At 42.7% G+C, this 12,473-nt stretch overlaps 1 protein-coding gene across 4 annotated transcripts in view; it reads left to right on the forward strand.

Moving 5' to 3' along the window:
• The window catches only part of HERC2 (HECT and RLD domain containing E3 ubiquitin protein ligase 2), a 425,948-nt gene that overhangs the window by 392,588 nt on the left and 20,887 nt on the right, over nt 1-12,473 (forward strand). For 3 of the 4 annotated variants that reach the window (XM_078766738.1, XM_068132745.2, XM_078766739.1), the window contains exon 88: nt 2,968-3,162. The exons of the other annotated variant lie outside the window; for it this stretch is intronic. In XM_078766738.1, the coding sequence (XP_078622864.1) occupies nt 2,968-3,162 (195 nt within the window). The remainder of the gene's footprint in view (nt 1-2,967; nt 3,163-12,473) is intronic. 4 annotated transcript variants of the gene reach the window in all.

The following is a 12,473-nucleotide window of genomic DNA, read 5'->3' on the forward strand; positions in this document are numbered from 1 at the left end:
CCTATGTTGACCTCAAAGATACTTGGTGGTTGAATTCACTGACCAGATATGCAAGTCCTCTTCAAATTTCAAGTCAATTGGATGAAAATTGAGGATTTTAGAAATTTGGCCTATGTTGACCATTTGGCCTATGTTGACCTCAAGAATACTTGGTGGTTGAATTCAATGCAAGTCCTCTCCAAATTTCAAGTCAATTGGATGAAAATTGAGGATTTTAGAAATTTGGCCTATGTTGACCATTTGGCCTATGTTGACCTCAAAAATTCTTGGTGGTTGAATTCAATGACCAGATATGCAAGTGGTCTTCAAATTTCAAGTCAATCGGATGAAAATTGAGGATTTTAGAAATTTAGCAAAGTTGGTGACCTTTGGCCTATGTTGACCTTTTGACCTATTGACCCCAGAAACAATAGGCTTCTGGCATTTGACCAACTCTACCACTTGGTGAAGTTTGGTTGAAAATTGTGACCTGTAGGCCGGTGACAAACAAACAAACAAGAAAACGTCATGCGTAGCACGATACTTGCAAAATACGCCCTCCCCCAAAAGTTTTCAATGTGACATGATGGCCTATGGTGACCTCAAAAATACTTGGTGGTTGAATTCAGTGACCAGATATGCAAGTCCTCTTCAAATTTCATGTCAATTGGATGAAAATTGAGGATTTTAGAAATTTGGCCTATGTTGACCTTTTGGCCTATGTTGACCTCAAAGATACTTGGTGGTTGAATTCACTGACCAGATATGCAAGTCCTCTTCAAATTTCAAGTCAATTGGATGAAAATTGAGGATTTTAGAAATTTGGCCTATGTTGACCTTTTGACCTATGTTCACCTAAAATATAATTTGTGGTTGAATTCAGTGACGAGATATGCAAGTCCTTTTCAAATTTCAAGTCAATTGGATGAAAATTGAGGATTTTAGAAATTTGGCCTATGTTGACCATTTGGCCTATGTTGACCTCAAGAATACTTGGTGGTTGAATTCAATGCAAGTCCTCTCCAAATTTCAAGTCAATTGGATGAAAATTGAGGATTTTAGAAATTTGGCCTATGTTGACCTCAAAAATTCTTGGTGGTTGAATTCAATGACCAGATATGCAAGTGGTCTTCAAATTTCAAGTCAATCGGATGAAAATTGAGGATTTTAGAAATTTAGCAAAGTTGGTGACCTTTGGCCTATGTTGACCTTTTGACCTATTGACCCCAAAACAATAGGCTTCTGGCATTTGACCAACTCTACCACTTGGTGAAGTTTGGTGAAGATCGGTTGAAAATTGTGACCTGTAGGCCGGTGACAAACAAACAAACAAGCAAACAAACAGACAGACAGAGTCACAAACACAACCGACCAATATACTTGTAAAATCTTCGATTTTGCAAGTAACAAGCAAACAAACAGACAGACAGAGTCACAAACACAACCGACCAATATACTTGTAAAATCTTCGATTTTGCAAGTAACAAGAAAACGTCATGCGTAGCATGATACTTGCAAAATACGCCCCCCCCCCCCCCCCCCCAAAGTTTTCCAATGATACAGCAAATTGTCCATTTCATGAAGTTTAAAATTTACAATCTTGATCAAAGCTCGGGTCAACAGGATGAAAAGTGACGATTTTTCAGATGAAAAATGATGATTTTGGAAGGTTGACCTTCAGTTGACCTTTTGACCTCAAAAATAGTTAGTTTCCCTATTTAGTGACTCAATGTGCAAATGCTGTTCAATTTTCAAGTCGATTCGATGAAAATAGAGGATTTTAGAAATTTGGCCTATGTTGACCTTTTGGCCTATGTTGACCTCAAAGATACTTGGTGGTTGAATTCACTGACCAGATATGCAAGTCCTCTTCAAATTTCAAGTCAATTGGATGAAAATTTAGGATTTTAGAAATTTGGCCTATGTTGACCATTTGACCTATGTTCACCTAAAATAAATTTGTGGTTGAATTCAGTGACGAGATATGCAAGTCCTTTTCAAATTTCAAGTCAATTGGATGAAAATTGAGGATTTTAGAAATTTGGCCTATGTTGACCATTTGGCCTATGTTGACCTCAAGAATACTTGGTGGTTGAATTCAATGCAAGTCCTCTCCAAATTTCAAGTCAATTGGATGAAAATTGAGGATTTTAGAAATTTGGCCTATGTTGACCATTTGGCCTATGTTGACCTCAAAAATTCTTGGTGGTTGAATTCAATGACCAGATATGCAAGTGGTCTTCAAATTTCAAGTCAATCGGATGAAAATTGAGGATTTTAGAAATTTAGCAAAGTTTGTGACCTTTGGCCTATGTTGACCTTTTGACCTATTGACCCCAAAAACAATAGGCTTCTGGCATTTGACCAACTCTACCACTTGGTGAAGTTTGGTTGAAAACTGTGACCTGTAGGCCGGTGACAAACAAACAAACAAGCAAACAAACAGACAGACAGAGTCACAAACACAACCGACCAATATACTTGTAAAATCTTCGATTTTGCAAGTAACAAACAGACAGACAGACAAACAGACAGACAGAACCACAAACACAACCGACCAATATACGTACTTGAAAAATCTTCGATTTTGCAAGTAACAAGCAGACGGGTGAAAACATAACCTCCATCCACCTTTGGTGGTAGAGGTAATAAAATGTACATTTTTTTAAAAATCTTTTTTTATCTATTGTTTTTTATCACATTTAGATGAGCTTGCATATTGGGTGACTGTGGCCTATTGTTTTCGAAGTCAAAAGGTCATGGTCACATAAAATAATCAATTTTCATCCGATTGACTTGAAAATTTAACATAATTTGCATATTTTGTCACTGAATTTGTTCACCACGGGTTTTTTCATTTATTGCCTTGCATATTTTTATTTTAAACTCCTTTTTTATTTCACGTATGAGTCGTGAGCAGGTAAGGATGAGTGAGCAGGAGCACTATTGCAAGACTGCTGCAAAGCTGTATTTGGTGTGTTTGTGTAGGGGAATCAGTTGATGACTGTGGCGGTGGCTACAGTGAATCAATTGCCGAGATGTGCGAGGAGTTGCAGAATGGATTGACACCACTTCTTATCGTGACACCAAATGGGCGTGATGAATCTGGTGCTAACCGTGACTGCTTTTTGCTGAACCCAACCGCTCGCCTTCCTGTTCATGCAAATATGTTTAGCTTCTTAGGTATGTGTGATGTTTTGCCAGTTAGGTAAAAAACATTAACATGTCAGTTTAACATTATACAACTTTTGTGAAAATTAGTGTTTGGAGCTTGCAATTTGCAATTCAAAATTGAATGGATGATTTTTCCTGCATTCCTTCTTATTCTAAGCTCTGTCAAGTGCATTCATAAACTAGAACAATGCGACTGTGTCACCAATATGCCTCCGCATAGTCCCACAACGGGTCGATGCCATCACTCTGCATATGTATGGGTAGGGGATCACGTTTGTGAAGATTCGTGTTGATCGGATAAGGTTAGTTTTTCTATCCAAGATGGCTGCCAAACCATGTGACCTATGACATGATCATTTTCAAATTATATGCAATAGTGCTGTTAGATGATATTTGTAAAATTTTGCATTGATATGGTGAGCGGTTTCAGATATAATTATTTAATATTTTCCTTCAATCCAATATGGCTGCCAAACCATGTGATATATGATGTCATAAATTTAATATTTCAATACAAATGGGTCATAGATAATGTGCATGCAATTTCAGATTTTTAGGATAAGGAATTGGATAAAAAAATTTTTGCCTGGTATACAACTTCACCTATGATGTCATCATTATCGTGCTTTTGTTCCCCATTGGGGGAATTGACGATGTGCCAAGTTTCAAATTTTTCCATTCAGCGGTTTCCGAGAAATAATTTTATTATTTACTTTTAATCCAAGATGGCTGCCATATCACGTGACCTATGACATCACAATTATCATAAAAACATTCTGCTTGGGTGTCACTCTTAACCTGAAAGTTTCGTCTCAATCGGACATATGTTTGCTGAGAAAAACGAGGTTTAGCCGGGACGGACGGACAACCCGAAAACATAATGCCTCCGGCGACTTTGTCGCCGGGGGCATAAAAGCGGACTCAAATGCAATACCCTCTCCTCAGGCAAGGGTAACTAGAATGGCATTTTGTATCACACTGATAGGCCGGATCTGGATCCGGACCAAAACCCAAATCTAATTGACATGTTTTTGTCACCGACCCAACTCGTCCACCAAGTTTTGTCCTAACTCGTTGAGATATTGTGCTGTACATTGTTTTTGGCCCCATCTCTCAATGGTGAAGCACCACTTTAAAATAATTCTCGTATATGGATCCGGATTTGGATCTTCACCCAAATTTAATTCAACCTGTCTACCAAGTTTCAACCGAATCTGTCCACAGTTTTTTAGATTACCTGTTCACAGACAGAGAAACAGATGGGTGAAAACATAACCTCCTCTCACCTTTGGTGGTGGAGGCAACAACTTGATTCTGTCAAATATTCGTTTACTATTTGTAAAGTTGAATAATGTTAATGTGCCCATAATTGGACAAGTAATCCCATATTTTTGTATTATGGATTCTAGACATACAACATGACGTAGTCTGTCTACATACGCTGTCCATGTTCTTGTTTTCCCTTTCATTCTTCTTCAACCCATCATCACTCTGTACACACCTACCTCCCTCAATTTCATTGTCCTCCCCACCTTACTGTTATTACAATAAAGAAGAATCACCAAAGATGGGATGATGCAAATTGTCTTCGTAAATGTGTACCATGTATCGCCACTCCCGATGGTGGTGGCAGATTGTATTACGAGTGATGCTTCAGAATCCTCAATTGTATCACAAGAGGATTCTATTATTTTCACACTTGGTTAGCCTTTGTTGCTCTGGACTTCACTTGACTGCAAAAAATCGGGATTAATTCCCATTTTATTGTCTTCTTTCCGCCTTGGAAAGGTGTGTATATAGCAGCTAGAATGTCGTTCCACCTTATTATGGCATTTTTATAAGGCCACTTCAAATGACAAAAGCACGGAGGTATATAATATGGAGAGCCAATTGGCCACCTCGCAGCATTAACCGCCGTGAAGCCACCGGAAATAGTCTGGCGGCCATATTGGGAAGCCGATTGTTTTGTAAACAAAGCCTGTCAAAGCAAAGGCGTGGCGCACTGATGATGCAGCTGGAGCGAATTTTAGGACCGCCGACTATTTAATTAATATAGAATACTAATATTTGAACTGATATTCGGGCTCAGAATCCCGTTCTTTAAGGAAATGGTGTTCATTAAGTTTGAAGTTGATTCTAGACGCATTTTTCCTGGGGAATCCAATGGTTTAGAGCTTGTTTGAAAAAAAAGTGCCCAAAATGACCGCTCGGTGTTCTTTATCGTCCTTCTCATGACCCAATCACCCACTAGTAGGAATAAGAATCCTGACATGTTACACCCCTGTTTAACTCCTGTCTTCACCTTGAACCATTCTGTTGTTTCACCTTGGTCGACGACCGCACATTGAAAGTCTTGGTAAAGGGCTTTTACAAGGTTCACTAATTTTCCAGGTATGCTGTATTTCTTCATTATGACCCAGACTTTCTCTGGGCAAGGAGTCGAAAGCTTTCTAGAAATCTATAAAATTGAGGTACATCGTCGTTTGCCATTCTTTGGCTTGTTCTATAATATTCCTCAATATAAAGATCTGATTTGTTGTCATGTTATATGATGTTACTTAATTCAGTCATTATATTGTAACTAAGATGTGTATGTTTCTATTACCGAGATGTTAGAAACCAGTCACATAAATGACATGAAACGCTGTCATGTAGTTAACCCACACAATTCTTGGGTTTCGGAAGTTTTTGCTATTCATAACATACAAGACTTACATGTTGCAATGGAACGTTCAGCAGGACATGGTAATTGTTACATGAATAATGGAGCGGAGATATAGACATCTCATGCAACACATCTTTTACAGTTTAAATATTTACATGAAGTGTTGGTGAACTCGCCATATCAGACAAAGGGCAACCCACTTGCCGACTTGATGTCATGTCGCATCAAGAGGCGCTTATATGCGGCAACAAACTGCCGGGCCGTTGGGTTATTCCCACTTCCACATGCAATGCGGACCGCTCCAAAGAAAAGTTCAATGTGGTCTTGGCTCATTTTGTACGTGAGCAGGTATCGCAGGGGAGATGAGGCAGGTTTGACATATGTGAAATACAAAATTTTGACACTCTCTATGCAGATCATGAAACCAATGAAGGGGGTTTTCAAACGCGTATTGGTCATAACTTGACCATTCATGTTTTTGATGTTGGACAAGTAACTGTAGGCAGTATCCAGGAATGGCAGGAAAAGTCCTTCTCGTGATGTCATGAGTGGTGCCTTGTAGTTTCGTGCCAATGGATTGCGAGAATTTAGAATGTCAAACAGTTTGTCCAATGTTTCAATGTATTGGCAGGTAGCCTCACTGCCCTGAAATTCTGATAGTTGCAAAGTGTCCCTGCAAAACCGAATTGCATCTGCCACACTAGTGCTCAATGTCTGAGCGGCTGTGTCCACCTTCATGACATTGCTCTTCCACTCGATGTGTTTCCGGGAGAGCTTATTTCCCAGACGCAAGCCTTCCCTCTTCTGCAGATCAAAGAGTGCCTGGATGTATTTCCACGCGATGACTTTTTTGTTGCCATCCTCCATCATTTTCATGGATCCAAGACAGTTTCTTGCAAGTTTAAGCATGTGACATGCATCGAGTACTTCGAGTACTTCGGCTTCAGTCGGACGGTTTGACCAGTCCTGTCGAAGTCACTCTCATTGAAGTGATCACTGCACAGAACTGTGGTACCTGGGGTGGGGTAGAAGGACTCCCTTCTCAGGGCAGATGTCCATCGAGAGCACAAGTTCTTATCCTTTGGAAACCTTGAAACAAAATACATTGTGGTCACAAAATGTGGTTGCGGGTGTTACGTGGTCCCCTCGGTGAATACCTGGTCCCAGTGACCCCCGGACCGTGAGAGGAACTTCGCCAGAAAGCTGTATTATATATGCGCTTTCGCCACGCAAGCCATATGAATTTCACCCCAGAGACAACTGACGTTCAAGGATATATTTCTATGGTAATGATACCAAACAATTTCAATGACACAACCATCAACAATATTTCAAGAACACAACCACGGAGATTTTCCCCGAGCAATCAACAATACATAATCATCACCAATTCCCAATTCACAATCAATTCCCTATGATTAAGATGGCCATCTTATACAGGTGTGTCCCGGTGAGTACTCACACCCCCTTTCGGTCTCTGCTCCTCACAATGTCTCTCGTCTCCGCACACGGGCGGTTGAACGAACCCCGGGCGGACGTGCTCCAAACGTGCCGTCTCGTACCGGGGACAGCTGCTGCAGCGCCCCTCCTTGCCAAGCAACGGGGCAAAATCCAGCGCGGCTTCCAACGCGCGCGAGGCCCCAAAGTGCGACCCGTACGCGTCCTTGTAGACGGGGCAAAACCAAGCGCGGTTTGCAACGCGCGCGTGGCCCAGCGTGCGACCGCTTGGTTCCGTGCACGAACTCACGGGGACTTGACGGGTCAAAAGGTAGTTACGCGTCCAGGTAACTCCTCTCGCCAAACGGGTTTCGGAACGCCTCTGTTTTCCACGCAGCGCGAGGTCGATTCCACCTTTTGTCGTCGCGGGGCGAGGAAGATCAAGAAGAATCCTCGTCCTGTTCCCTCGTGTCTTTTCTTCTTCCGTTTCCGGTCACTTCCGTTTCCGGCCACTCCCTCAGAAGGGCTCCTGACCCTCCAACCACAACAACTACACAACAACTTAATATACTACACACGGATAAGCAAAGACCTGAATGGTAATTCACATAAATATGTAACACGGGTCAAAACCTCAGAGGGCAGTCAAAACATCCGAGTCAAAACGACTCCATATCAAAATAATATTTTGAGTTTCATATGTATAGTTAAATACAACTTCATCTGCTAATGTTTGCCATGTGTCGGACTTTCGTACCTTCCACAAGTAACCCCCATTTGCTCTTTCTGCTCACGAGTGACACAGGAGGGCATGGAAACCCTGACAGTAGTAGACTGGACAATTAAGTTAAGCTCATCACAAATTAAATCACTTGACAATGATCACGAGCTGACGAGTCAATCTCGATACTTCAATCTGAATCAATGAATGAGTCAATCAGACATCAGTCTGACATACTCACATAGCCCTAGTGAATACACAATACAGTTATATTTGAGATCTGTGTCGTATTGCACACCCTGCGCGTGGTCTAACATCATCAAATTCAAACACAGTGTTCAAACTTCATTGAAACTACATTGAAACTTAATTACCTAGCCCCACCACCGTGACCACGCCAAAAACTGAAAAAGCAGAACACCCGCGATCGCGGTTTGTCACTTACTTGTGAAATGTGCATGTGGAGGCCTTCCCTGAGGTATTTGTGCAGTCAAATGCAACACACTGTGGCATTTTGAAACAGCGCGTTCACAAATAAGACTCCTTACAGTCGGTAAGCATCCAAAATGAATCAGAAATTGTGAGATCAGCTGATTGTGAGATCAAACACGGACGCAGACACAATCGGCTTCCCAATATGGCAGCCAAGCAACTTCCGCTAGCTTCAACCGACAGCCGTCATTGGCTCTCCAGGTTTATTATATACCTCCGTGGACAAAAGTAATAACAAGAATACTGATAATAGCAAAATAATAATATTAACATAACAGTATTGCAAAATAATAATATTAATCACAATATTAACAATAATAATATTAAGAACAATTGGCAGTAATAAAAAGAATAACTTGATACCCCTGGCTGCTCCCGAAAATACACTACATGGCCAAAAGTATGTGGACACCCGAACATCACACCCGTATGTGCTCGTTGAACATCTCATGCCAAAATCATGAGCATTAGTATGGAGTTGGTTCCCCCCTTTGCTGCTATAACAGCCTCCACTCTTCTGGGAAGACTTTCCACTAGATGTTGGAACATTGCTTTGGGGATTTCCTTCCATTCAGCCACAAGAGCATTAGTGAGGTCGGGCACTGATGTTGGGCAATTAGGCCTGGCTTGCAGTCGGCGTTCCAATTCATCCCAAAGGTATTCGATGGGGTTGGGGTCAGGGCTCTGTGCAGGCCAGTCAAGTTCTTCCACACCGATCGTGATAAACCATTTCTGATGCTTTGTGCATGGGGGCATTGTCATGATGAAACAGGAAAGGGCCTTCCCCAAACTGTTGCCACAAAGTTGGAAGCACACAATCGTCTAGAATGCATTGTATGCTGTAGCGTTAAGATTTTCCTTCACTGGAACTAAGGGGGCTAGCCAGAACCATGAAAAGCAACCCCAGACCATTATTCGTCCTCCACGAAACTTTACAGTTGGCACTATGCTATGCATTCGGGCAGGTAGCATTCTCCTAGCATCCGCCAAACCCAGATTTCTCCGTTGGACTGCCAGATGGTGAAGCGTGATTCATCACTCCAGATAACGCATTTCCACTGCTCCAGAGTCCAATGGTGGCGAGCTTTACACCAATCCAGCCGGCGCTTAGAATTGCGCATGGTGATCTTCGGCTTGTGTGCAGCTGCTCGGCCATTGAAACCCATTTCATGAAGCTCCCAACGAACAGTTGTTGTCCTGACGTTGCTTCCAGAGGCAGTTTGGATCTCGGTAGTGAGTGTTGCAACCGAGGACAGACGATTTGTATGCGCTTCAGCACTCAGCGGTCCTGTTCTGTGATCTTGTGTGGCCTACCACTTCGCGGCAGAGCTGTTGTTGCTCCAAGATGGGCAGACACCGGGGCAGTTCTAGCAGGGCAGAAATTTGACGAACTGACTTGTTGGAAAGGTTGGCGTTGGCTTAGCGGTTAGGGTGCCGGCTTGGGATCCTGGGTTCGAATCCCGGTCGATCGCTGAATTAACGCCAGGGGGGTTGACTCAGCCTGTCATCCTTACGAGGTCGGCAAATTGAGTACCAGCTTGCTGGGCTGGGATGAATGATCATGGTGTGTACCCCGATTTAGAATAGGTACACCGTATCCCTGCGCATCGTAAGAGGCGACCAAGGGTTGGCGTCAGGAAGGGCATCCGGCCATAAAAACATTGCCTCAAACAGGGAACCATGATTGTCATGGGGCCCGCAAGGCTAACCCCCGCTCTAGCGGGGAAAATGGCCTTAAAACGATCATTCATTCATTCATTCATTCACTTGTTGGAAAGGTGGCATCCCATGACGGTGCCATGTTGAAAGTCACTGAGCTCTTCAGTACGGCCCATTCTACTGCCAATGGTTTTCTATGGAGATTGCATTGTTGTGTGCTTGATTATATATATATATATACCTGTCAGCAATGGGTGTGGCTGAAACAGCCGAATACACTAATTAGAAGGGGTGTTCCGCATACTTTTGGCCATGTAGTGTACATTTCAAATTATTTTAGGTGACGAATGGGCCCGTTGGTCCGTTGTACCAAATTTTCATTGGTCTTCACCACTTCGTAGCATACCTGCCTGTCAGAGTTGGGGGAAGGGGGTGGTCTTTTGGGTTGTCGGAGTCTTTTGGGTCCTCTGGGTCTTTTGGGTCATTTAGGTGTTTTGGATCCTTGGGGACCTTTGGGTATTTTGCGTCTTTGGGGTTTTTTGTGTTCTCGTGCTCTTTTGGGTCTTCTGGGAGTTTTGGGTCCTCTAGGCCCTTGGGGAGTTTTGGGTCTTCTGTGTCTTTGTGTTTTTTGGGGTCCTCTGGGTCTTTTGGATCATCTGTGACTTTTGGGTCTTCGGGGTCTTTTGTGTCTTCTGGGACTTGTGGGTCCTTCCTTGGGAACTTTTGGGTCTTTGGCTTCTTTTGGGTCTTCGGGTTATTTTGGGTCCTCGGGGACTTTTGGGTCCGCTAGGCCTTTGGGGACTTTTGGGTCTTTTGTGACTGTGTTTTTTTGTGGTCTTCTGGGTCTTTTGGATCATCTGTGACTTTTGGGTCTTCGGGGTCTTTTGTGTCTTCTGGGTCTTTTGTGTCTTCTGGGTCTTTTGGGAACTTTTGGGTCTTCTGGGACTTGTGGGTCCTTCCTTGGGAACTTTTGGGTCTTTGGGTTATTTTGGGTCTTCGGGTTATTTTGGGTCCTCAGGGACTTTTGGGTCCTGTAGACTTTTGGGTCTTTTGTGACTTTGTGGTTTTTTGTGGTCTTCTGGGTTTTTTGGATCATCTGTGTCTTTTGGGTCTTCTGGGTCTTTGGGAACTTTTGGGTCTTCTGGGACTTTTGGGTCCTTGAGAACTTTTGGGTCTTTGGGGTCTTTTTGGTCCTCTGGGTCTTTAAGGTACATTTCAATAGTACGTAATTAATGAATAGACATACGTAATTAATAGACACAAAAAGTAACAGCCAGAAAAAAAACTATCACTTGCCTAGCCAGCCGTTCCCTATGAACCATTTCAATGGAGTGCTTGCTTGAGTGCTTAAGCCACTTAGCGAGTGCTCTACAAGCTGCTTGGTGATGGAAGACATTCCCAGAACTTGTGCTAGACCCAGGACAATTTTTGGTTCTGATATGCCGCTTGTGCAACGAAAAAAGTTAATTTCGGTTAGCCTGCATCTGACATTGTCTGGCACAACGTCATAATCTTTACATTTTCTGGTGAAGGCATCAGGATCCTCTCCTTTAACTGGTGGATTTTCTCCATTCTCTAAACTACTAAGGCAATGTGTAGCCTTTGATTGTATTCTTTCTCTGGCCTTTTCATTAGGGCCTGGTGTCCTCCAATCAAGTGGTTTGAATCCTATCCTGTTCCTGGTTTACATCAATGACCTCTCAGCCACTTTTAAAAACCCTGTGTCTAACGTCGCTTTTAATTTGACTCTCTGACAACCTCTCACACCAATGAGAGGCAGGATGCAGCCTTGTCTTCCAATTCGGACATAAAACGAAGCTAATCAATCACCCAGAATGTCAGTCGAATGTTCCGGGCCTCACACACTCGGTCTATCTAGGGAATGTATGGCTAACACTAAAGTTTACTTCTACAATCAATCTCTGGCAGAGGTGCAGTCTTTGGAGTAGCAATCTGCAATGACCTTTCCTGTGTCAATCTTGTACCCAAGCTGGCCTCTAGGGAATGGAGGTGCCTTGTAATCCTCCACAGACTTCAGTTATTGTTTAGCCATTCTCAGTGCCTAACAGTACAAATATTTAATTAACAGCGCCATGTAGTTTGGATGTTCTCCGGTGGCTGGATCCACCAGATCACACCCTTTACCCCTGACATATTGGAGTCCATTGCCTTGAGGTTCATTGGAGTTGCTCATCAGGATGTCGATGTGCAATTCTTGCTCCGCTCACACAATACACAGATTCCCCCTCTTCAATTGTGGGATTGCCTCCCTGAATTCGTCCAATCATGATCTTCTCTCACTAATTAAAAATGGCGAGCCATCACCATCTCATGCTATCCCCTATT

Source organism: Myxine glutinosa, chromosome 12 (assembly GCF_964187855.1).
Source record: "Myxine glutinosa chromosome 12, kmMyxGlut1.1, whole genome shotgun sequence".
NCBI classification, from domain to species: Eukaryota; Metazoa; Chordata; class Myxini; order Myxiniformes; family Myxinidae; genus Myxine; species Myxine glutinosa.